Source organism: Megascapheus bottae, chromosome 9, assembly GCF_031878675.1.
Source record: "Megascapheus bottae isolate mThoBot1 chromosome 9, mThoBot2.hap1, whole genome shotgun sequence".
In the NCBI taxonomy this organism is placed as follows: domain Eukaryota; kingdom Metazoa; phylum Chordata; class Mammalia; order Rodentia; family Geomyidae; genus Megascapheus; species Megascapheus bottae.
In genome coordinates this window covers 21,289,400-21,315,406 of record NC_143517.1, presented here as the reverse complement: position 1 = coordinate 21,315,406, position 26,007 = coordinate 21,289,400, and the positions used below count along the sequence as shown (strand labels likewise).

Sequence of the window (26,007 nt, the reverse complement as noted above, 5' to 3'; positions counted from 1 at the left end):
CAGTGAAAGAACAGATACCTCATGCCTGATTTAGGCACATCACCCTGTGTAACATTTTTAAATAATTAAAATTTCAAAATAGGATAAATTAGTGGTGAGGGGGAGGGAAGAAGGATGCAGGATAGTGGCTTCTAAGTGAGCAATCTGATAAATCTCTTGCCATCAAGGACACTCATGACCTTGCTTCTGGTGGGAGACAGTGATAATTAAGTAAGCAGAATTGACTATACCAATACTGATTTCCTGGCGGTGATATGAGTTACTATTACAAAATACTAAAACTGTGGGAAACTAAATCAAGTATAGATCTTTGCAGTTGTTAACTGTATGTGTACTTACAATGATCTTAACAAGAATAATCTTGATGCTGGTTCTGGGACCAGCTGGTTCTGAACTCAGGCGTATTTGCTGTCCCTGAGCTTTATTGTTCAAGACTAGTGCTTTTCCACTAGTGCTCTACTTTTGGCTATCTGGGGGTTAACTGAAGATGAGAGACTCATGGACTTTACAACCTGGGCTGACCTTGAACCATGACTCTCAGATCTCAGCCTCCAAAACAGCTAGAATTACAGGTTTGAGCTAACAGCACCAGCAATACACTTTTTCTGTCACTATGTATAGCATAAGTTCAAAATGGTAACTAATTCTGTTAGTCTCTGGCTAAATCTTCTAAAGACTTAATTATTCAAAACTGTAGTAAGCTGTATGTGATGTTAAGAATATCACAGCTGGCGCCAGGAGTTTGGCATAGTGGTAGAGTGCTTGCCAAGCATGCATGGAAGACCCAGTTTCGATTCCTTAGTACTACATACATAGAAAGCCGGGAGTGGTGCTGTGGCTCAAGTGGTAGAGCTCTAGCCTTGAGAAAGCCTAAGGACAGTACCCAGGCCCTGAGTTCAAGCCCTGGGACTGGAAAAAAAAAAGGAACATCACATCACAGTTGATAAAGCATTTACAGAATAAGCCCCATACTGGTATATTAAGGTATCAGATAAACAAGTACCAGGCTTAAAGAAGCTTTATTTCTGTTCAAGTTGTAAAAATTAAAATGATGGTTCTCAAATGAAGCACTAAGCTACTCTTGCTGATGGTAATAAATTTTGTCCTATAGGCAATGATGTTTAATTTTTTCCTTTATCGGAAAACTACTGAGACATTCTGTTAAAATAGATTACTTTGCACATTTATCATTTTAGAACACATGTCTTAGTAATTAAGCAGCCTATTAAGGTAATAAATCAATTCATTATCTGATTTCAAAGGGCTGTGTCGTAGTTCATTTATTTAGAAAATGCATTTTTATGAGGTTGAAGTTACCCCATAGACACTGAAAGTAAACAGAAATATACTTTTTTTTCCCTCATAGAACACTATCTTGGTTGCCAATTAGGCTTTATTTTTTTATAAAATATATTTACATCTTTGTCAAAAATTAAGATTTCTGAAGAATACAGTGATGGCATGTAAGTTCACACAAATCGTCATTCACTAAGTGTTAACAGGAAAAAAATAATGCTCTAAACAACATTTTAAGACAAAACAATGACCACCAATTTTCAAAAAAAGATGCAGTGACAAGTACTTCATATCTTTTCCACGTTATGACAAAGGTAATCAGTTTTCATTTTCACTGTCTGATGAAATCAGTTTTAGTTTCTTCATAGTTCTCCATCTGTCTTTTAACATGACACTTGTCCGGTTTTCAAATTTGTAATGTGACAGTATTTTTGTCCAGTTTCCTTCTCCAAATTTCTTCACACCACATTTCAACTTCCTGTCTTCTTCCCAAAGCCATACCTTTTGGTAAAAAATGGAAGAGTTACTCACAGAAGCAATTCTTTAAAAAGAATGCATCTAAACTGGACACAGTGGCTCACACCTGTAATCCTAGGCTGAGATCTGAGGACTGTGGTTCAAAGCCAGCCCGGATACTAAAGACTGTGAAACTCTTATCTCCAATTAACCACGAGAAAACCAGAAGTGGTGTTGTGGCTCAAGGGATAGGGTGGTAGCCTTGAGCTGAAGAGCTCAGGGAAAGTGCCCATGCCTGGAGTTCAAGCCCCACGACTGAAGGAGAAAAAAAAGCATCTATTTACTATAAACACAGTTTTCTTTTGTTGTTGTTGTTGGTTTTTTTTTTTTTTTTTTTTTTTTTGCCAATCTTGGGCCTTGAACTCAGGGCCTGAGCATTTTCTTTGGGCTTTCTTAAGACTGAGCTCTACCACTTGAACCACAGGACCACTTGCAGCTTTTTTCCCCCTATGTATGTGGTACTGAAGAATCGAACTCAGGTGTTCGTGCATGCTAGGCAAGCACTCTACCAATAGGCCAAACTCCCAGTCCAAACGCAGCTATTTTTAATTAAAATAATGCTTACTTTCTTTCTCAAAGATGAAAAAAGTTTTCATTTTTTTAAGAATTTTATATATACTATATAACATAACATATTAAGGGTAGTTACTTCTGTTCAAAAGTACAAAAAAGAATAAATACAAATGTATGTTAATAAAGTACATTATGCTTAGGTGGAAATGTAATTACATGAAAAAGTGGTGATATTTACATTTGTAGCAGGTGAGAAATCTGACAACCTGGATTTTTATTTACTCTGATCAGACTATGAGAAATGCTCCAGGAAGACATTTTTTACATTTAGAAAGAATCTAGTTTTCTAAATGCCTGTGGTTCATGCTATAATTCTAGCTAGCTTTCAGTAGACTGAGATTTGAGGATTACAGTTCAAAACCAACCTGGGGGCTGGGAGTTTGGCCTACTGGTAGAGTGCATGCCTAGCATGCACGAAGACCTGGGTTCGATTCCTCGGTACCACATGCATAGAAAAAAGCCGGAAGTGGTGCTGAGGCTCAAGTGGTAGAGTGCTAGCCTTGAGAAAGTCCAAGGACAGTGCTCAGGCCCTGAGCCCAAGCCCATGGCTAGCAAAACAAAACAAAACAAAACCCCAAAACAAAAAAACAACAAAAAAACCCCAAAAAACAACCTGGGCAGAGAAGTCTTAAGAGACTCTTCTCCAATTAAGCACCAAAAATCTGGAAGGAGTAGTGTGGCTGCATACCCAAAGCTATGGACATGGTAATGGAAATATAAACATAACTATATAGACATAAAAACCTATGACTCTAAAAAAAAAAAACTGATTTGAAACAGGGTATGCTTTGATTTCAGAAAAACTATCATGCACACTTTTCCAGAATAAGGAAACACATATCCATTCTAAATCCTTGGTGTGCAACAGCTGGAGCTCTTGTCAACCTGTTGTCACATTGTCATTCCATGGTAGAAACAGCAGGAATAAAAAAGAGTCAAGGGCTGAGCATCTAGCTGAAAGGGAGAACACTTGCTTAGTATGTCTAAGACACTGTCTCCCTAGTACTGGAGACAAAAAGAAAAACATAAATGGTATGTGCAGCAAGTAAATCAAAAGTAGGAGTTACTTTTTGTATTCACTTGTGGAAGTTAAAGCCAAAATAACAAGTCTAGTGGCCTGGAACTGTGACTGTCACATATTACCACATTTACAAGTTGTAAGATAAAAATTTGCCTTAAAGGGGATAAGAAAAAGTTCCATACACAAGAAAAATAACAAAGACTACATTTATTTGCCTGCTGTTATCAGCTAGTAAATAAGTACATAGTTTTAGATATTGGGAAGAGAGCACAAGACTACATGCATTGACACATTGAGAGGGGAAACAAACTGCTTTAATAAAAACATTTATGATAAAATTTAACATGTGAATCATGTGAAATGTAGAAGTCTTTAACCAAATTGGACCTATTTGGAAGTAATTAATATGAAAGACTATAATGTGGATATAAATTTTACTTTGTATGTAATGAATTGACTTTATGCTATAACTTTAATGCTCCTGAGTATTACTCAAACCTAATAAAATACCTGCTTTTTCCTAGATTTCTGCTTTTGGGGATTTTTGTGCTGATCCTCTGAGTCATGTAATCTCTTACTTCCGATGGTTCTTGCGTTTTCTTTTTTCCCTTTTCCACCTAAAGAAATAGAAATGGCCATCAATATTGTTTCAAATTAGAGGAAAATGAGGATTATATTTTTAAAAGTTATCTTTACGTTCCTATCTGCTATTCTAAAAAGCTTTCCAAAACTGGAAGCTAATACAATTCAAGGATCATGATTGAAAAATGAGAAGGGAAGTATTCTGAGACAAGTCATCTCAGCTCTCTGAGCTTGCATTGTTTTTATTTAAAAAAGGAAACACTGTCATATAAGATCACTGAAGTCTTCTTACAATGTGTAAGAACACCTGACATAGACAAGAAATATAGCAGCTGTTTTCCCTCCTTCCCTACTTCCTTCCTCCCTCAAGTCAATTTAGTAAGATAAAATAAGTGTGGAGCTGGGAGTTTGGCCTAGTGATAAGAGTGCTTGTCTAGCATGCACTAAGCCCCAAATTCTATTCCTCAGTACCACATACCTAGAAAAAGCCAGAAGTGGTGCTGTGGCTCAAGTGGTAGAGCTCTAGCCTTGAGAAAGCCCAATGACAGTGCTCAGGCCCTGAGTTCAAGACCCAGGATTGGCAAAAAAAAAAAATATGTGTTGTTAAACTTTTCCTAAACTTGGGAAAGTTATAGTAACCCAGAAGGGAAGATAAGACCAAGAAAAAAACCTCTCTACATCATATTATGGTTAAAATATTAAGCACACAGAACAAGAGAATTCTAAAAGCTGAGAAGTATAAAGCTCAACAAAAATTTTATATACAAGAGAGGAAGATACTGGAACCATGAACATAAATCTCATCTAAGATTAAAGATAAATGAGGAAAAGGAAAAACCAAATATTTCAAAAACAACAAAATGAGCCTGGCAACAGTGACTCACAACTGTAACCCTAGCTACTGAGGAGGCTGAGATCTGAGGATCACAGTTCAAAGCCAGTCCAGACACAAAAGTTTGTGAGATTCTTATCTCCAATAAACCACCAGAAAACCAGAAGTGCTGTGGCTCAAAATAGTAGAGTGCTAGCCTTGAGCTGAAGAGCTCAAGGACAACATTGAGGCTCACCGTTGAAGTCCAACAACCACTACCACCACCAACAAAAAAGGCAGGAATTAAAACACACATTTCAGTAATAACTGACATTAACAGTCATAATTCTCCAATTTCAAGATATTGACAGCACCCATCTGTTTGTTACCTAAGGGGAACACCTCACAGACAAAGTGAAAGGAGGAATAAGGAATAAAGAAAATGAAGCCCCAAGCAAGCAGTAGATAGACAGATACACACATATCTGAGAAAGCATCTAACAGATCCATATCAGATGCAACAACTATAAATACACACACTAGATGCTAGTCTACCTAGTTTTATAAAAATATTAAATGACATAAAAGTACAAATTAACTCCTATCTCCCTTTTTTCTATGTATGTGGTATCAAGGAATCGAACCTGGGTCTTCATGCATGCTAGGCAAGCACTTTAACCACTAGGCCAAATTCCCAGCCCAACTTAGATTTTTGGTTCTCCGGATCTCAGCCTCCTAAGCAGTATTACAGGTGTGAGATACTGGTGCCAAATTTGAACTGACACTTTTCAAATGAAGTGGTATAAATGGTCAGTAAATACATGAAAACATTTCAACATCCTTAGCTATCTGAAAATGCAAATCAAAATGACACTGAGATTCTAACCTCACACCAAAGTGGCTTTAATCAAGAAAACAAATTCCAGCAAGCATAGTGGGAAAAATAGTGCTGATAAGGATATAAATTAGTGCAGCCACCATGGAAATCATCATTTGGAAGTATCACAAGATTGAAAGGGCTAGAATGAGCATGGCTCAAATGGTAAAGTATTTGTTAGGAATGACAGGGTCTTGAGTTCATACTCAGTACCACTACGGGAAAAGAAGTAAAAAATAGAACTCCCTTATGATATAGCCACATAAATTCTAAGTTTATACTCAGAAGAATTAGTCTGCTTACCATAGATACCTGAATACTCAGGCTTATCACAGCATTATTCATTAGCTGTTATGAATCTATCACCTATGCATAGGTGAATGGATAAGTATATATACATAATGGAATTTTATTAGAAGAACTAAATTAGGTCATTTTTTGTAAAATAGATAATCATGTCAAGTGAAATAAGCCAACCCCACAAAGTTAAATATCACATGTTTTCTCTCATCTGTGGAAAACTAATCATTAGGAGTCAACAAAACCATTGATGAGGTAGACAGGAAAGGAAAAAAGAGGGCAGGGATGAAAGAATACGAAAGCATAATAAAGGGGTTGGGTACTGGTGATTGACACCTGCAATCCTAGCTACTCAAGAAGCCAAGATCTGGAAGATTAAAGTTAGAAGCCACTCCAAGCAGATGGAGTCTGAGATTCCAAAATAACCAGGAAAATGTCCAGCTGGAGGTGTAGCTCAAGTGGTGGAGTACCAGCTGAGCAAGCAATCGAAACAATGATCAGTCCAGAATTCAACCCCCAGTGTTACCCATAAAAAGGGTAACACAGAATCCCAGAAGTAGATTATAAATGTTGGAAGTATCATAAAATTAAATATATAAAAGACTGAAAATAATTGTGAATTGACTGAATTGATTAAAAAATATCTATCTATCCATTCATTCATCCTACCTATGTAGTGTGCTTATGATTGATTCAATCCAGAGACTAAATATGCTAAATATGTTTTACTACTGAGCTATAGCTCCAACCTCAAGAAGTCTTGTTTTTCTTTCCTTAGACACTGACATTTGTTTTTAAAATAGTTATAATTATAAATGCCATATAGTCAATAATTAGAGTCTATTGCAAGTTCACCTATTGTGCAAGTCTATAAAACTCCCAAATCAATACTCTTGATACTCTTACTTTTCAAGGTTACTAATGGCCATGTACAAGGCAGCAAAAGTTTGAGTCAATGGATGTTTATAGTCACAGCTAATGTCAAAGAAGGTAACATTCTGCTTTTTTGTTTTTACACTAAACTAGTGTCTTCTTTGGGTGGGCTTAGTAACACTTTCTTTTTGAATTTTTGGGCTTCTGTTAATTCCACTGGTTTAAAATTTCCAAGTTTTCCAAGTACAGAACAGAAGTGTTGTCTAGTATCTCTCTGTGCAAGACTACCACGAAATCATGTGTGCTTTTACCCTGCTGCTGGCAGCGACTCAGTGTTAATCAGAATAACAGTTTCTTTAATAAGGAACATATAAAACAAGGTTATTGATCAGTTAATAAAAATATTGTGGCGCAAAGGCCCAATGGAATCTAGCCCTGAATATTCTTCTGGAAATAATGATTCAGTATTCACTAATTCAGTACCCTAAGAAAGTTATAGACCAATAACCAACCATTCATGAATAATGAAATTCAATTGCATTTATGTCTCAGAAAAATAACTTTGAAGTTGCAGTTCATGAAGGTAGAAAAGCAGTGCTACAGGCTAGAGTTGTAGCTCAAGTGATAGAATCCTAACAAACTCAAGGCTCTGGGTTCAATTCTTAGGGGAAGAACTCTCTTTCGGGGGTGGGGGGGAAAAGTGACCCCATCAGAGTAAAAATTCTAACCCAGGCAGTCAGAATCGAAAAATTATCTAACTCTGAATCAGAAGATTTAACTCTTGTGCTTTCATTTTCTTAGAAGCGTGCTTTTTGTGTTGTGCTAATGAAGTAAACAGTTGGATCATTTTTGAGGGCAAACCATCTCTCCATTTGTAAAACTACAGTAATAATATGTTGGGGACAGAGTATGGGATCAGAGCGACCTTGGACCTGCAAAGCTGTTTTGTACGAATGCAACACCTGGCAGTTTCCTGGTTTTTAGAAAAGTATTTAAGATTGGAACAAAGAAATAAACGAGGCTACAGTCTTAAGCTCTCAGCCTTCTTGGGCTGCTGACTTGGGCTGTAGTTCTCCCGACCCCATCTTTTTCCTGTCTGCTTCTTCTTTTCCAAGTCCCTATCCCCTAAGTCAGGAACCCCAGTTCGCTGCCGGCTGGCTCTGGCAATAGTACTCACTTTGAAGAGTTTCCACTTTTTCCTCTTTTTTACTAAGGTACTGTTGACTACTTCCAAGTGTTAATTTTGCTAAAAAGAGATCCTTGTGAGACCTAGAGGAAAAACAAAAGATTGTGTCTGATTCCGAAAAGAATAGTAAGGTATGAAAAAAGCAAGATGGGTTATCTTTAGTTGTTCTGAGATTTTTCTGCTCTGTCCTATTTCCTGTGGTACTCTTGCTTAGTGCTCCAGGTTAATATTGAGACTTAAAATTTTTGTTTTCAAAGACTTCTCTCTTTATTCTTTTTTTCAGTCTCTCTTACTCAGACATGAAGATTCTATTAGCCTCCCAAGACAAGGCAGAAAAAAATCCTCAAGGAGGGCCAGGAGTTTGGCCTAGTGGTAAAGTATTTGCCTAGCATGCATGAAGACCTGGGTTTGATTCTTTGGTACCACATACATAGAAAAGCTGCAAGTGGTGCTGTGGCCTAAGTGGTAGAGCATTAGCCTTGAGGAAAAAGCCCAAGGGCAGTGCTCACGCCCTGAGTTCAAGCCCTAGGACTGGCCAAATAATAATAATAATAATAATAAATAATAATCCTCAAGCTAAAAACATTAACATTCTTTTCTATAGCTTCTAAACTTCATCCCTTCATGATGGCAAATATCTGATTATCTTTTCAGCTTCTAGACAGCTAGAAGCTGAAAATTATTCCACTGAATGTAAAATTATTTTTAAAAACCTTGTAAAATCAGTATTATTTTCATTTCATAAAGGAGCAAACTAAGATTCACAAAATATTTCGCTGGAGCTGAGACAGCTGTATCATCCTCAACTAAGATGGGTGCTCTTTTAACTATTCTTTTATTTCTATACATACTTGATGTAGCCAGTTATTTCTTTTCCTCTTTCCTCCATCCCCAACCTTTCTGTTTTACTTTCTAGAATGTTACATTCCCAATCTCTCCACTTGTTGGATCTCTACCTTCTTAATACCGCCTCTCAGGAACTGTATTTCTCAACTTTGTGACCTCCTCCATATAAAGTTTTATGCATTGGTTTTTGTAGTTTTTGATTTCTTTTTGGTGGAACTGGGGCTCTAACCCAAAGCTTCCTGTATGCTAAACAAGGACTATATGCCTGATCTCCAAGTTTTCATTTTCGAATTAATGCTTCCATAGAAATTTTAATCCTTGAGGACAGAAGCTACCTTTGATCATTCTTCATAGCTTACCTACTATCCTTCCAAGTACTTTCTATCACTCACAGACCTTGTCTACAAAGCACTGCTATTATGAATGACTACAGAGGTTAATGGATAAACTCTCATATTTCTCATTGACAATGACCTCTTCTACACCGAGTCAGCCACTCTTCCCCATGGTCCCACTCAGCATCCCAAATGACCTATTTCTGAAATAATTCAGGCAGACTTTGTTCTCTGGACATTGTTATTTTGTCTGCCACCCAATTTCTGATAGATCACAACCTGTTTTTCAAGTAGTTTTATAAAACTGAAATTTGGGACACCCATCAGAAATGTAATTTTTACTCCCTTTCTTCCCTAGCATCATATTTTTTGTTTCCATGATAGAATGGATTTATTAAATATCTTCTTAACATGAAGTATTCTCTGTGGCATATCTACATTGTCAACACCAGTACTTTTGTGTTTTGAGACCATTATTAAATTACATAGTACTTCAATAATGCTATACACAGTATATCCAATCAAATATAATCATCAATAAGAAAACACACAGTACTTGATAATTTCTTTCAAATGGCTCATCAGCATCACTTTTATCTGGAAACAGAACATTCATAAACAACAAAAATTAGTATGTCTACAAACCTTTTTACTTTATGCAAAGCATCTTCAGCTTCCATTTCAATAGCCTTCTTATTGGGCTTATCATGAGATATCATTATTCTTGCTTTTTCACTTTCTACTACTTTTGTTGCTGCCTTTAGGAAGGTTGTATGTATGAAGGAGAAAGAATAAGGCATTTTAAGCAAATACAATCAAATTCAATTCAATTTGTTTGTAGTCACAGCTCATGTATCTGGTCACAGTCTAATAAAGGATACCATGTAAATTTCACCAATAGCTATGAAAATGCACAGAGCTACTTTAGCTAACCTAATTGGTTAATAAGTACTATAGAAGTTTTTCCTTGTAAATAGACATGATGCTCTTCCATCAATCTCAAGATAAAAGGCTCTAAAGTTCCTGGGCTGGGAGTTTGGCTTAGTGGTAGAGTGCTTGCTTAACATGTAGGAAGACCTGGGTTAAATTACTTGATCTACATACACAGAAAAGCTGGAAGTGGTGCTGTGGTTCAAGTAGTAGAGCGCTAGTCTTGAGGAAAGCCCAAGGACAGTGCTGAGGCACTGGGATCAAGCCCAGGATTGTCAATAACAATAACAACAACAACAACAACAACGTTATTATTATGGTTCACACCTGTAATCCTAACTACTTAGGTGGCTTACAGTTGAGGATTGTGGTTTGAAACCAGCCAGGGCAGGAAATCCTGAGGCTCCTATCTCCAATAAACTGCAAAAATCCAGAAGTGACACTGTGACAAGTGACAGAGGGCTATCTTGTAAGCAGGACTGACACCAAAAAAAAAAAAAAAAAAAAAAAAGACAAATAAAAAATAAAGTTTCGGTGGCTCATGCCTGTCATCCTAGCTACTCAAGAGGCTGAGATCTCAGGATCAAAGTTTAAAGCCAGGCATAAAAGGACCTGAGACTCTTATCTCCAATTAACCTCTAGAAAACAGGAAGTGGGGCTTGGCTCAAGGGTAGGATGGTAACCTTGAGCTGAAGAACTCAGGGTTAGTGCCCAGGCCCAGAGTCCCAGCCCCATGACCCACAAAAGAAAAAAAAAGTTCCAGGTATTTTGAAATTAAATTATCTCAAATTAATCATGATTTTTTCCATTAAACAACATATTAAGTTAAAACTGTAAGGCAAAGACAGAATAAAAACACTATTCAAAAAGTGTTTAAGAGTGAGGTACAGCTCAGTACCTGACTAGCATGTGAGATGCCCTAGGCTTGATCATCATTACAGCAACAAAACATTGAGTGAAGTTCTTTCTTGAAACTGATTTTACTTTTCCCTAAGAATGTTTAGAAATGTACTTAAAACTGAATATATTTTCATTTATGTCTTATTCTACATTTAAGTTTTTCTCTAAAACTAGACTCTACTGCAAGCATTCTTTCTTTTTTTTTTCTGGCTGATTGTTTTTTTTTTCATATATTTTTTATTGTAATTAATAGAAGGGTTACATTATATTTGCCAGATAGAAGGTACATTAATTCACATACATTGATACCCTTTCTCATGTCTTGGTCCCCATTTCCCTCTCCCCCAACCCCCACCCCTCATCTTGTTTTCCCCCCTTCCCTATCCAATTTCAAATAACCAAATACAAATATATCCAATATATCAGATAACAAAGTAAGATACTGTAACAATATGAGATAATCAAGGGATAGCAAAAGAGATGAGAGATAACACAGTACGTTAAGGACAACAATCACTCATTATATGGCTTTTGTTTCTATAACCTAGAGATCCTTTCATTTAGCGTCATACTATATGGCCTTAGACTTAGAAAAAATCATATTAAGTGAAGTAAGCCAGACTCAAAGGAAGATAGGCTCAATGGTTTCCCTCATTTGTCATAATCAGTAGAAACCTTGGTCTCTCCTAGCAGAGATTTGCAATAGAGCAAAACCTAGATGCAAGCATTATTTCATAATTTCTCTTAAGTCTATCATTAGATCCTCCTTGAAATAATATGCATACCTTCATTAGAAAAGTTGATGATTTTTCATTTACCACACATTTTACATAAGTCTTAACTTTCTCCATCATGGTGTTGTAGCTGAAGTGTTGAAAAAAGGAGTGGTATGTCACTTTCTGAGAGATTATGCCAAGCAACTTCCTTCCTAAAGACTAAAGAACATACGATGTATTAATACATTCAAATTTAGTTTCAAATACGGGAAATTTTGTCATGTATTATTGGACTGAAAACAAATAAGACATGTACATATCTCTTTTCTAGAGGTATGCCACATTCATATTTCCTTTCTTTGAATATGCTTAATTCATCTAGTAAGTTTTATTTAAAAATAAATGGGGCCACTGACATTAATCACATCCCACACCCGGACTACTAATGATCATATAAACTCTAGGAAGTCTTTAAGCACGGTAGCACACATCTGTGATCCTGGCACTCAGGAGGCAGGGTTAGGAAATGTCAAGAAGTTGCAGGCCATTGTGGGCAATATAGGGAGACCCTGTTTCAAACGAAACAAAAACTCTAAGAAAAATAAGCAAATCATAACGTGTTCTCTATGCTTGTGCTGTCTAATGTGTGAGCACTGAGCCCTTTAACTGTAGCTAGTTGGAAGTTCAACATACTGTAAGTACAAAACAAAAGACTCCAGATCCAAAGGGTTGGAACAAAAAAAGGAGATATTATACTGATTAAATATTAAAATGACATTTTAAACATATCAGATTAGTAAAGCATTTTTTTTGGCTTCCAATATTCTTCAGTTTTCCACTTTTCATATAAATAGTTCTATAATACTACGGTTTTAGAGACCAGAAGTATGGTCTAGTGGTAGAGTGTTTGCTTAGAATGTACCAAGCCCTGGGTTTGATTCCTTGGTATCACACAGAAAAAGCCAAAGTGGTCCTGTGGCTCAAGTGGTAGAGTGCTAGCCTTCAGAAAGCTCAAGGACAGTGACCAGGCCCTGAGCTCAAGCCCCAGAATTGGCAAAAAAAAAAAAAAAAAAAAGGCAAAAGAACCATACCGTATGTGAATCTGAGTCACCAAATACTCGTTCAAATACTTCTTCTGCTTCCTTAAAACTGCCATTTTCCATACAAACAGCTATAGCCTTAAAGACAAGATGACAAATATATAACTTTAGACTCCTTTTTAAAAATAACTGATTATTAATGCAACTCAGGCTAGGGCTGAAATATCTCAAACTTTTTATGCTGTTTAATTCATTTTAAATGATATGAAAGATAAAAAAAAATTCTTTTAAATGGCCTATAGGGAGTCAGAAGATGGTGCCGAGACAATAGGGACCCAGCCTAGCTCTCTCCCACAAAAATAGAGAATCAGGGAATCCAACGGGCCAACTATCTTAAGAAACCCACAACTACAAATTCAAGAAGCAATGGAGAAGTACACAAACCAGAAAAGAAATCCAGATAAAGCTTATATGAAACATTCTCAAAGAATCCGAAATGCGAGGACCCCCTCCCCCACCCTTGCTGCCGACTCCAAGCCTCAGTGGAGGGTGCCAGGTCTAGGAAGCCCCAAACTTCAGCAACTCCAGCAAGCGGCAGAATCCAGACGCAGGAACCCACACAGACTGGATGCGGGCAGCACAAACTGCAGCAAAAGCAGAGGGGAAGTAAACAATCCTCCAACACTACAGAGCAGCTCACAACCAAACCCCGACGAGTAAGTAGTCCAATGGTTTCCCCCAAACCCATCGGGAAAGCAGAGCTGGTGGTGTGCTACAGAACTGAACGCAGACCCCTCCCACCCCACCCAAGAAAGACTGGCAAGTTCCGGGGGACAAGGAATTCAGAATCCTGTCCCTTCCCTCAACCGTCCCTTTCCCCAGGCCACTGACTGGAGACTGACAGGCGGGTGGATGCTAAGACCCAGCACCCCAACAAGAGGGGTAGAGGTGTCCCTGCTCCCACCTGCCCAATAGCCTCCTCTTCCAGGCCACTGAAACTGGTGACTGAGTGGGGCTAAGACCCTGCCTTCCAACGGTGGGTGGGGGTGCATGAGTCTGGGAGCCAGCCTCTGATTGAACCAAACACCTAAGTGCGGGGCTCTCCTGCTGGGAGCCTCCAGCACAACACCAAGGTCACTTAACCAAAGATGTAAAGGAATCATTTAATGACAACTATAAAAGCCTAACGAAAGAAATTAAAGAGGACACTAGGAAATGGAAAGACATCCCATGCTCACAGCTAGGGAGAAGCAACATAGTGAAAATGGCTATACTGCCAAAATTGATATACAAATTCAGTGCAATCCCCATCAAAATTTCCAAAACATTCTTTACTGAAATAGAAGATACAATCCAGAGGTTCATATGGAACAAGAAAAGACCTAGAATCGCCAAAACAATTCTAGGCAAAAAGAGCAATGCTGGTAGTATTACAATACCAGACTTCAAACTCTACTATAGAACCATAATAACAAAAACCACTTGGCATTGGCACAAAAACAGACCAGAAGATCAATGGAACAAAATAGAAGACCCGGAAACAGAACCACATACCTATAGGCAATTTGTATTTGACAAAGGAGCCAATGATATACAGTTGAACAAACACAGTCAATTCAATTGTTGGTGCTGGCAAAACTGGGAAGCCACATGCAGAAAACTAAAAATTGACCCTAGCGTTTCGCCATGCACAAGCATTAACTCAAAGTGGATCAAAGACCTCAATGTCAGACCGGAAACCGTGAAACTGCTACATGATAAAGTAGGAGAAACACTGGAACTCATAGGCACAGGCAAAAGATTCCTGAACAGAATCCCAGGGTCACAACACATTGGAGAACTCGATAAATGGGACTACCTAAAAATAAAAAGTGTCTGTACAGACACAAAAGTAGAGAGACTGCCAACCAACTGGGAAAAAATATTTACCAATAATACATCTGCCAATGCTTAATATCTACAGGGAACTCAAGAAACTAATCCCCCCAAACCCAACAAACCATTCACTAAATGGGCAAGGGAACTAAAGAGAAACTTATCAAAAGAGATTAAAATGGCAGAAAAGCATATGAGAAAATGTTCATCATCTGTGGTCATAAAGGAAATGCAAATAAAAACAACCTTAAGATACCACCCTACTACAACAAGAATGGCCAAGATTTTGAACTCTGACAATGACAGATGTTGGCAGGGTTGTGGACAAAAAGGAACCCTACTGTACTGCTGGTGGGATTGTAAACTAGTTCAGCCACTCTGGAAAGCAGTGTGGAGGTTTCTTAAAGAACTGAAAATTGACCTTCCCTACGATCCTGCCATACCACTTCTGGGCATCTATCCTGAACATCATAACCCAAGATATGATAAGGACACCTGCTCAGCTATGTTCATCTCTGCACTATTCACAATAACCAGGCGATGGAAACAATCCAAATGCCCTACTGCAGATGAATGGACACAGAAAATGTGGCATATATATACAATGGAATTCTACATCGCCAACGGACAAGATAAACTAATGACATTTGCAGGGAAGTGAAGGAAGCTAGAGCAAATCATGTTGAATCAGACAACTCAAGATCAAAGGAACAAAAGGCACATGGTATCCTTAATATGTGGCTATTAGATCCAAACAGTACAAGAGCGAGGACTCAATATTTGCATACCCAATGCTATGGACATGGTATGGGAAATATAAACACAACTACATAGACATAAAAACTTATGTCTCTATAGACATAATGTTTTATTACATAGATTAATATGTATCTATGATATACAAACGCTTAGACTACTTTTGATTATGTTCTAAAAATGAAGAGCTTGTGATTGTATATAGATTCCCTTCTTGAATACTTGTTTGTTAAACACGTCATTTGAAATATGATGTAAAAACCAATGTTGATAAATTCTTTAATAAAAAAAACAAGTTAAATAAAAAATGGCCTGTATACACTTATTAATAAATAATCATCGCTTTATCTTTTATGAGTCAAAATAAAAGCAGAAATTAACAAATCAGAAGCAAAAGGATATACATTTAAGACCTACTTAAATATTAATTTTGAACAAGAGAAATGAGAGGTAGACAAGTATTTGACATAATTTGGGATACATAGTCCTCAGGATCCTTGAAAAATCTACTAGAAATACACCAAGTCAGGTGACTTTGAATTATCATTTTATATACTAGTCTTTCTGATATAACATGTAGTTAAGACATGATTGGTACAAAGCCAATCCAGACATAAGAATCTGAAAGACTTTTATCTTCAATTAAATTATCCCTAGAATTGGCACACAGGTACACAGACATAGACACACACTGTGGAAATAATAGTATACTAACTTCATAGGACTTACAAGAGGATTAAAGAGTAACATTTCATAGGACTTATAACAAGATTGAGGAGTCATATGTAACTGTACTTAGAGTGGTTCCCTGGCAAGTACTCTGAAATATATTAAAATCTGCTATATATATAACTGTCATCAAGTTGACTTTATAGAAGTGCAAAAACAAAGATCAGGTTTCTATAGAGCCCCAGAAGATTGGGCCAGTCCTAGGGCTTGAACTCAGGGCCTTTCTGGTATAAACATGTGGTTAAGATGAGGCTACCATTATCATCTAGCTAGCTATATAAATTTAGCAGGCTAAAGAACTAGCTGGATTTTCAATTCTGTCTATCCTTTGGTGGTTGGAGGTTGCCTAGCATGCATGAAGAATGGTTCGATTCCTCGGTACCATGTACACAGAAAAAGGTGGAAGGGGTGCTTTGGCCCAAGTGGTAGAGTACTTGCCTTGAGAAAGCCCAAGAACAGTGCCCAGGCCCTGAGTTCAAATCTCAGGACTGGACAAAAAAAAAAAAAAAGAGAGGAAAAGTTTATGTAACAGAAAATTCCTGATGGTAGCAAACAGAAAAATCCTGACTGGTAGCAAATTCCTATTATTAGATCTTTTGAGTTTTTCTTCTTTCTCTATTGATATAAATTATACCCTTGCTCACAAATGTAATCCTAGCTTCTCAGGAGGTTAAGAGAGGGAAGACTGTAGGGCTGGGAGTTTGGCCTAGTGGTTAAAGTGCTTGCCTAGCATGCATGAAGACCCAGGTTCGATTCCTCGGTACCACATACTTAGAAAAAAAAAAAGCCAGAAGTGGTGCTGACGCTCAAGTGGTAGAGCTCTAGCCTTGAAAAAAATCCAAGAACAGTGCTCAGCCCCTGAGCTTAAGCCCAGGACTGGCAAAAAAAAAAAAAAAAAAAAAAAAAAAAAAAAGAGAGAGAGAAGATTGTGGTTCAAACCCAACCAGGACAGAAGAGTCTGTAAAACTATTCATTAGCCAGCACAGCTCAAGTGCTGGAGTGCCAATCATGAACAAAATAGCTAAGTAAGCAGCAAGGGGTTCAAGTCCTAGTATTGGCAACACATATTAAATATATTCATCTACTATCTATCTATCTCTCACCTGGGCATAAAGCAAGACCCTATCTTGGAAATAACCAATGCAAAAGTGGGATGGAAGGAAGGCTGAGTTGTAAATCAACAGCTGGACAAGCAAAGAGACCTAAAGTTCAATACACTGGAGGGGAAGAGGGAGAAAAGAAGCTGAAAGAGCACAAATCACTAGAAAAGCTGGTAATACTTAAAATTTCAAATTTTTCCTGTATTTTCTGTAAAGTAGAAAATATTAAGTCCCAAGCCCAGGTACTTGTCAAGACAACAAGCCAAAAGCAAAATTTCTGAACCAAGGAATTTACTAAATTTACTGTGGGTTTACTGATTTTTACTAGGTTTGTCTAATTTTATTTTGGAGTTAGGTATTTACATAATCTAGCAAAATAATAACAAAAACAAAAAGTAATGTTCATACCTGAACTTTAATTAAGTTCTGTATTTCTTCATGAAGTTTATCATGCTCCTTTTCAATTGAAGCCCAAATCATCAGGGCTGATTCCAAGGGTGTAATACGCTCATCATTTTCAAACTGTGCATCTTTTAAATAACAGAACAAACATAAGTAACTTAGAAGTTAAACAGACCCTTACTTTGTCCATGTTTTCAAAAATGTATTCCTTTACATAGTTATTGGACATATAGTACATGTAAGGTACTATCTATTCTCTTACATTTGAAGACAAGTTTTTCTTTTTCTTTTTTTTGAGAGAAAAAAGAACAAGGTTTTACTATATAGTCCAGGTTGAACTCATGTTCTTCCTGACTCAGTCTTATAGTTGATATTACAGTGGTATCTCACCACACTTGGCCTAAGGCTTATTAAAATACAGATTTTTTTTGGTCAGTCATGGGGCTTGAACTCTGGGCCTGGGCTCTGTCCCTGAGCAATTAGTTCATAACTATTGCCCTACCCCTGAGCCACAGGGCCACTCCCAGTTTTCTAGTGGTTACTGGAGATAAAGAGTCTCTCGGATTTTAGTGCCAAGGCTGGCTTTGAAGCTGATCCTCAGATCTCAGCCTCCAGAGTAGCTAGGACTACAGGTGTGAGCCACCATGCCCACCACGCCCGGCTTAACATCTATTATTTAAAATATTTCGTATGAGATGTCACAGAGACAGAATTCTTAAATGGTTCGTATAAATCTATTATAATCAAACTCACGATAAAGCCTAGTTATGGCAACAATGTCTTCGTGTATATTTAATATTTAATACAACTGCACTTAATCTTCTCTAAAATCTATCATCTACGATTCATGCAATATCTACTAATTATTATGTATAGGTACTCACCTAAAAACTAAGAATCTCAAGAAATAAAGTACCTACTTTTCTTCTTGTTTATTTTTGTTGTTATTTTTTTTGGTGGGGGGACAGGAGGCAACACTGTCCTGGCATTCTTACCACTTGAGCCATACCTCCTTTCCAGCTGTTTTGCTCATTAGTGGTTAGTCAGAGATTCTATCTCTATTTCTGTCCAGGCTGGCTCTGAACTGAGACCTTCAAATCTCAGCCTCCTGAGGAGCTAAGGTCTACAAGTACGAGCCATAGTAGTGCCTGGACAAAGTAACAATTCTTGTGATGCTTAAAAGCTAATGGTAGAGACAAGTAATACATTAGCAAGAAATAAATTGCAAAATACTGGAGGCTATACAGAATAGAAATGATTACACTGGTTATAAAATGACAAATCAAGGGAAAATTGTTTAGGAATGATTCTCTGAGGAAGTGATAGTAGAGCTGAGACCAGCATAACATGAAACAAAAGGAACAGTCACACAAGGTCCAAAAAGAAAAAGAAAAAAAAATTCTAGAAGCTGGATATGGTGATAAAAGCCTATAATCACAGCACTCAGGATGCTGAGGGAAGATCAAAAGGTCAAGGCCATGCCAATGTGAGATACATATTGAAACTCTGAGGAAAAGAGAAGGGAGGGTAGAAGAGAGAGAGAAGAGGAGAAAAGAGGAGAGAAGGAGAAACATTCAGGAAAAGATGGCATGTACAAAAACCCAGAGCAAGAGTTTGGTGTTGCCATTTGTTAGAACAGTGGGCAAGTCAGATATAGTTAATCAGAAAAATTATATGAAGAGAAGTAGATAATTATTCAATTTGGAACTTAAAGGAAGAACAAGACTTGCCGAAGGACTGGATATAGAATGTGAGAAAAAAAACAACAGTTGCAGTCATGGGGTTTGATCCCAGGGCCTGGGCGCTGTCCCTTAGTTTTATTGCTCAAGGCTGTTTCACTCTACCACTTTAAATCACAGTACTACTTCCAGTTTTTTGGTGGTTAATTGCAGATAGCATCTCATGGACTTCCCTGCCCAGGCTGGTTTCATCGAACTCTAATCCTCAGATCTTAGCCTCCTGAGTAACTGGGATTACAAACATGAGCCACTGGTGCCCAGCTTGCACTAGCAAGTTTTAACAAATAGACAAGGGCTGACAACAATCAAGAGGTAGCAAGCATAAGGTTCAAGTTAAAAACTCTAGTACTGAAAAAAACACCAAAAACATAAATGGTGCTAATATCTACTAACCTGAAACTTGACTGAAGAAGTTGAGAACAGAAATGAAGAAAGCTCCTATTCAGAAAAACTTTAATTTGCTTTCCAAATAACACTGGTTTTGTTTTCCTGAGAGCAACATTTTTATATTCTGACAAATCAATTCAATCTCCTTTCTTACTCAAGATTAAAGACTAAGAATTTTCACAGTTTTTATCTACTTTTCTGTTTTTTGTTTTTTTTTTTTTTGCCAGACCTGGGCCTTGAACTCAGGGCCTGAGCACTGTCCTTGTGCTTTCTCAAAGCTAGAGCTCTACTACTTGAGCCACAGCACCATTTCTGGCTTTTTTCTATGCATATGGTACCGAGGAATCGAACCCAAGTCTTTGTGCATGCTAGGCAAACACTCTACCACAAGGCCAAACTCCTGGCCTTGCTTTTATTTTTTATACCTTGTGTGTGTGTGTGTGTGTTTGAGATGCCTACGCCTATGAAAAATGGTTTACATTCGTTAGCAGAATTTGAGAAACAAGATTGGAGCTAAGCTCAGTGGTAGGAAACATGCTTAATATATACAAAGCCAAGAACTATTAAAAGAGAGAGAGGAGGAAAGAGAGGAAGAAAGAGAGAGAGAGAGAGAGAGAGAGAGGGAGGGAGGGAGGAAGGGAGGGAGGGAGAGAGAGAGAGAGAGAGAGAGAGAGAGAGAGAGAGAGAGAGAGAGAGAGAGAGAGAGAGAGAGAGGGGGAGAGGGAGAGAATATAGAATATACCCAAGCAGTAGAGCTTGAGTTAACCCTACCATCAAGGTAGTTTGAAATTTTCTTTTTTGTTGTTGTTGTTGGTCCTGAGGCTTGAACTCAGGGCCTGTCACTGTCCCTAAGGAGTCAGCAACTGGCACCCAGCTTGAAAATTTCATTTTAATTTATATTTCCTAACATGTATCTTTCTTGACTATATTAACCATTCTCACTAATTTTCTTAGTTATAAATGTGAGATAGAAAAATCTTTATGTCACATTTTAGCTTCCAAAAACCTAAGTAGCCAAGCTCCAGTGGCTTACATCAGTCATCTAGCTACCCAAAAGGCTGAGATATAGGATTATGGTTTGAAGCCAGCTTAGGCAGGAAGTTTATGAGACTGATTTCTCCAACTAACCAGCAAAAAGCCAAAAATGGAGCTGTAGCTCAAAGTGGTAGAGCACAAGCCTTGAGCAAAAGAGCTCAGGGACAGTGCCCAGTCCCTGAGTTCAAACTCTATAACTGACAAAAAGTAAAGATAAAAAGCTAGAAGTAAAGCTACGGCTCATGTGGTAGAATGCTAGTTCTGAGTTAAAAAGCACAAAAACAAAATTCCCTGGGCCAGGAGTATGGCCTAGTGGTAGAGGGCTTACCTAGCATGCCCAAAGTCCTCAGTTTGATTCCTTGGTACCATGTACATAGGAAAAAGCTGGAAGTAGTGCTGTGACTCAAGTGGTAGAGCTCTAGCCTTGAGAAACCCAAGGACAGTGACCAGGCCCTGAGTTCAAGCCCCAGGACTAGCAAAACAAAACAAAACAAAAAAAACCCTTGAACATTAGCCAGAGGCTGAAGGCTCACAACTGTAGTAGCTACTCAGGAGGTTGAGATCCAGAGGATGATTCTTCAGAGACTGTGAGCAGAGAAGCCCATGAGTCTGCATCTCCAAAAGAAATAGCAAAACTAAGTAGAGTTGGAGGCATGGCTTAAGTGGTAGAGCATTACCTGAGCAAGTAAAATGAGCTGGTGTGAGGCCTTGAGTTCAGACTCTGGTATCAATAAAAAATAATTAAAGCATTTACTTCTGGGTATTATGGAAATTATAACAGATAAACTCACCTACTATAATTAGAAAATCAACAACAACAGAACAAAACCGAGTACTAATCTAGCTAGCCATGTGAATGTTTTATCTTGCCATCAGATTCACCAGCTCTAAGTGAAGCAGCTCTAAGTGGATACACATGCTACCCCATGAGGCTATTTAAGATTCATGAGGAAGTCAAACGATTATTATTATTATTTTAAAATATGGAACACTTCACAAATTTGCGTGTCATCCGTGCGCAGGGGCCATGCTAATCTTCTCTGTATGGTTTCAATTTTAGTATATGTGTTGCTGAAGCGAGCACAAAACAATTATTTTTTAATTAAGTTTCGAAGTAGCTTTTTCGAAGTAGCACTCTACCACTAGGCCGTGCTCCTGGCCCTCGAAGTAGCTTCTTATAGCTTGCTTTTGCTGTTGTTTTTTGTTTGTCCAAAACAATGTCTCACTATGCAGTCTGGCTGGCTTGAACTTTCAGTTCTCCTTCTTAGCCTTCCAAGTGCTAGATGTAAAAGTGTGTATCTAAACCTAGTGGTTTCTTTTCAAGAAGCTTCTTCAACAAGCTAAAGGTCAAAAACGACTGCTTTAGAAAAGATAGTATATATTTTTCTTGACTTAGATATAAGAATATGTGCATAAATCGAACATATATTTATATCTAAATAAACACATTACTTACGCATGTATATGTGTATGTACTCATATACGGATATAACTGGTCTGTATACAAACATATACATATATGCATATACATGTGTATACATATACACATAAGTATATATATATGCATCTATACGTATAGGCCAGATATATGTAGGCAAACTCAAAACATAGAAAATATAGAAATAGCTCCTATCCATTTCTTTTCATTGTCTTATATTTAGGCACAAGTTAAAATTTCAAATGTAAGATAAAATAAAACCCACATATTTACCAAGAGATTTTCCTGCTGCAATTCTTGTCAAAAACTGACATATGTATATAGTTCTCAACTGATGGGCTGTAAGACTAGATAGTCCATGAATGATAGCTGGAAAAGAAAAAGTGAATTTTATTAAAATAAAAATGAAACATAATCCAGTAGCCTCAAGGTGATTTGCTCAGTATTAGATTACAAATGGCTTACAAAAAAAAACCAATGACTTTAGGTATAAGTTTTCATTATTTAGCCAGTTATAGAAAATTACAACAGAGCTGGGCGCAGTGGCCCACACCTGTAATCCTAGCTACTCAGGAGGCCGAGATCAGAGGATCACGGTTCAAAGCCAGCCCAGGCACTAAAGACTATGAGACTCTACCTCCAATTAATCACTAAAAAATGGGAAGTGGGGATATGGCTCAAGGGATAAGGTGGTAGCCTTGAGCTGAAGAGCTTAGAGACTGGGCCCAGGCCGAGTTCAAGCCCTGTGACCCACCAAAAAAAAAAAAAAAATTCCTTGTCCCTGAGCCATTCTCCCCTACTGTCAATTACTTGGGAACTAAATTGTAATTTAGAAGAATCAGACCATAGGCCAGGCCTGAAAGACTCTTGTCTTGGTAAGACCTCACATGACTAACCCCAAAACAATGTTTGCCAAGAATACCTGGGATTGCTGAACAAGCCACCATGGGCAGAGATAGTTTAACAATTACTTCTACTTCTTCCTGCCTCAAATTCTTTCTCCTACTTAAGGTTAAACCAAACTTCTGCTCTGGTAAAAGAAAAAAGTAAGATTAAGTTTTTTTCTCGGCCCTTCACCATTATCTACTATTTGGCATGTTGGGGCACTTGGCTGTGTTGTAAGGAAACTCAATTTCAAGGAACATAGAAGCCACTGCTTAAGAGTTAAGATTCTGAACCTTTATTGAGGAGCTGTAGGACTGCCGCTATACTCCTGTCTCAAAGACCAGAAGGCCCGAATGCAGCACCCCCCCCCCACAAAGCTTATATAGGTCAAAACCACATAAAGTGTGTAGAATTTGGAAACCTAACGAAGTGTTTTACATAGCAAAGCAAACCAGATGAAGACACTTAAAACCAATAGAAAGGCAAACAATTTAGGGAGGACAATCAGGGGAAACCAAAGGCCAGTTATCTAGGGGACGCAGAGCTAGTCTCCTTACTCCTGCTGAACTTGACTTGTGAAACCCAGGAGTTTGGGCCTGGAGTCTAAAATCTCCCAGAACACAGCACAAATAAATGTATGCACAATTTAAACACCAACCACTAAATATGCACTGAACAGCTACTGCCAGCTAATTTGTGTTAGAAGCTGATGCCTGGAGGATAACAGGTCACCAACCCTCAGTCCGATTTGGGACTAAATTCTTTGACATAAACAGACAAAAATATCCAAGTGACTTAAAAGATTTTTTTTTTCTTTTGCCAGTCCTGGGGCTTGAACTCGGCACCCAAGCACTGTCGTTGGTCTTTCTCAAGGCTAGAGCTCTACCCCTTGAACCACAACACCACTTCCAGCCTTTTCTACATATGTGGTACATCTTTAATAATCCATGCTAGTCTTTCCTTGCCCATCACTTATTGGCTATCTGGACAGAATTCATGGACAGTTAATTTTTTATTCTAAGTTCTATACTCAGCAAGTAGGTAAAAGTGAAGGTTTACTGAGGCTTGAACTCCGTCTTACTAGAGCCACGGACGTTTAAAGAGGTAACAAGAAAATGAACCAAAAAGAGAAGAATGACAAGAGGTGGACTGGCATCTCTGCAGCGAAACAGACCGGGGCCGAAATAAGTAAACAAGTAAACAAAATCAGGTGGACACTGGGCAGGAAGCAACTTTATGCTGGGGGACCGGGCGCGTGCCGGCTCTGGAGCTTGAATTCAGGACCCGAACGCTGTCCCCGAGTTTTTTAGCTCCAACACAGCTTCACTTCCGGCTTTTTGCTGGCTATCTGGAGATAAGAGTCGTACAGACTTTCCAGCCCTGGCTGGCTTCGCATCGAGATTCTGACAGCGTTCTCCGCCGCGCTGCAAACTCGTCTCAACAACGCATCACCCCTCAGAGACTGAGAGGAGCGGACAGGAGATGATCCCGAGGAAGCAGCAGCTCGCTTTCCTTCCGTTCCCCGCCTCGTCCCGCTCCGCCGGGGGAAACTAGGCCTGGGGCGTCCGCTGCGGCTGCGGCCCCGGCCCGGACCCCGACCCCGGCCCCGTCCCGGACCCCGACCCCGGCCCCGGCCCCGGCCCGGGGCCCGGCCCCGGCCTCCCCGCGCCCCGCACTCACCCTCGGTGCTGTCGCGGGCGCGCTGGAAGTCCTCGGAGCGGCCTTCGAGGAAAGTCCGGCACAGAGACAGGCAGAGGAAATCCAGCATCCAGCCAGCGGCCACGGCCTCGACCTCCGCCAACCGGTTCACCTCTGTCCCCGCCTCCTCTTCGTCAGAATCTGCCGTCTGCAACGGGCATGCAAGTATTTCGTGGCACTCGAATTGTTCCTGGTTGTCCCCCTCCGTGCCCCACATCTCCTCCCCGGATGATCCTCCGTCGTCCCCATCCGCGCGCCCGCGCGGGCTACAGGGTGCTGAGGAGACCTCCGCCATGTTTAGGCCCTCACTGAGGGAACGCCCCTTCGACCAGCGCTGAGCACTAATTGGCTCTTTTAGAGCGCGACCGCCGAAAGTCTCTATCCAATCACATCGCCAGAGTAGAAGAGCTGCTCGAGCTGAGCTTCTGATTGGCCCGAATATGCTCCCGCCTTTCGACGTTGAATTCCCCGCCAGTCCATCAAAGGGTTAGCGACTTCCGTCAACCTGGAGCCCCAGGCTGAGTGGGAGAGACTGGGTGCTGGTTGGTCCTGCTTTTAAAAGTAAATTTGAGTGGAAACAAGACTAATGGAAACGCATTATGTATGTAGTGCAGTTCGGAAAGTGTAAGTACTCACAGCCTATCAAATGATTCCAGGCGTTAACAAAACTTGATGCACTCCAGGAATCCCAGCATTTTTGAGGAGGAGGTAGGAGGGTCATGAGTCAGAGGCCTGCCTAAGCTATACGGGGAGTTCCAAACCAGCCTTCGCTTACAGCCGCAGAGATCTGGTCTAAACATATGTCTATACCCAGACTAACACTTTCAGATCATAATGTTCATTTAATGCAGTTACTAAAACGCAAATATATTCTAAAGCACTGATAACATCAGTGCTTTCCAGATTTAAATACACATCAAAGCAGACATGAGGCTTGTTAAAATGCCAATTGCTGGGGTTTACTTTCAGAGTTTCTGTCCGGTAGTTCTGGCTAGGGAGATCCTAGCCAGGTCTTTGTAAACAGGTTCTTCCAAGGCTTCAGTCCTCTTTTTATCTTGCTTCATGTCTGGGCCTTGAAATTCCTAATTGGGCCTCCCTTGTTACTGAAGATGACATGTGAATGCCAGTGTGCTTGCTATATAACTGAAGAACATCCAGGTG

At 39.0% G+C, this 26,007-nt stretch overlaps 1 protein-coding gene and 1 non-coding gene across 2 annotated transcripts; both read right to left on the bottom strand.

The window, feature by feature from the left end:
* Positions 1-1,031: 1,031 nt before the first annotated feature.
* Positions 1,032-25,161, bottom strand: Terf1 (telomeric repeat binding factor 1). The gene is made up of 9 exons (XM_090338946.1): positions 24,829-25,161; positions 22,537-22,632; positions 17,671-17,792; positions 12,854-12,940; positions 11,832-11,981; positions 9,862-9,974; positions 8,027-8,118; positions 3,917-4,023; positions 1,032-1,797 (listed from the first exon to the last, which is right to left on the bottom strand). The coding sequence occupies exons 1-9, from the start codon at positions 25,139-25,141 to the stop codon at positions 1,615-1,617; spliced, it is 1,263 nt and encodes a 420-aa protein (XP_090195072.1). The 5' UTR covers positions 25,142-25,161; the 3' UTR covers positions 1,032-1,614.
* Positions 21,803-21,909, bottom strand: LOC150058872 (U6 spliceosomal RNA). The gene has a single exon (XR_016536728.1). It is a non-coding gene; the product is annotated as a U6 spliceosomal RNA (small nuclear RNA).
* Positions 25,162-26,007: the final 846 nt, after the last annotated feature.

Excerpts from the sequence above, each read along its gene's own strand:
- Terf1 (XM_090338946.1), bottom strand. The coding sequence starts at position 25,141 with ATGGCGGAGGTCTCCTCAGCACCCTGTAGCCCGCGCGGGCGCGCGGAT. Across the intron at positions 17,793-22,536 it reads TGCAGCAGGAAAATCTCTTG|ATGCACAGTTTGAAAATGAT; the intron begins GTAAATATGTGG and ends GTTATTTAAAAG. Across the intron at positions 4,024-8,026 it reads AAAAGTGGAAACTCTTCAAA|GTGGAAAAGGGAAAAAAGAA; the intron begins GTGAGTACTATT and ends CTATTTCTTTAG.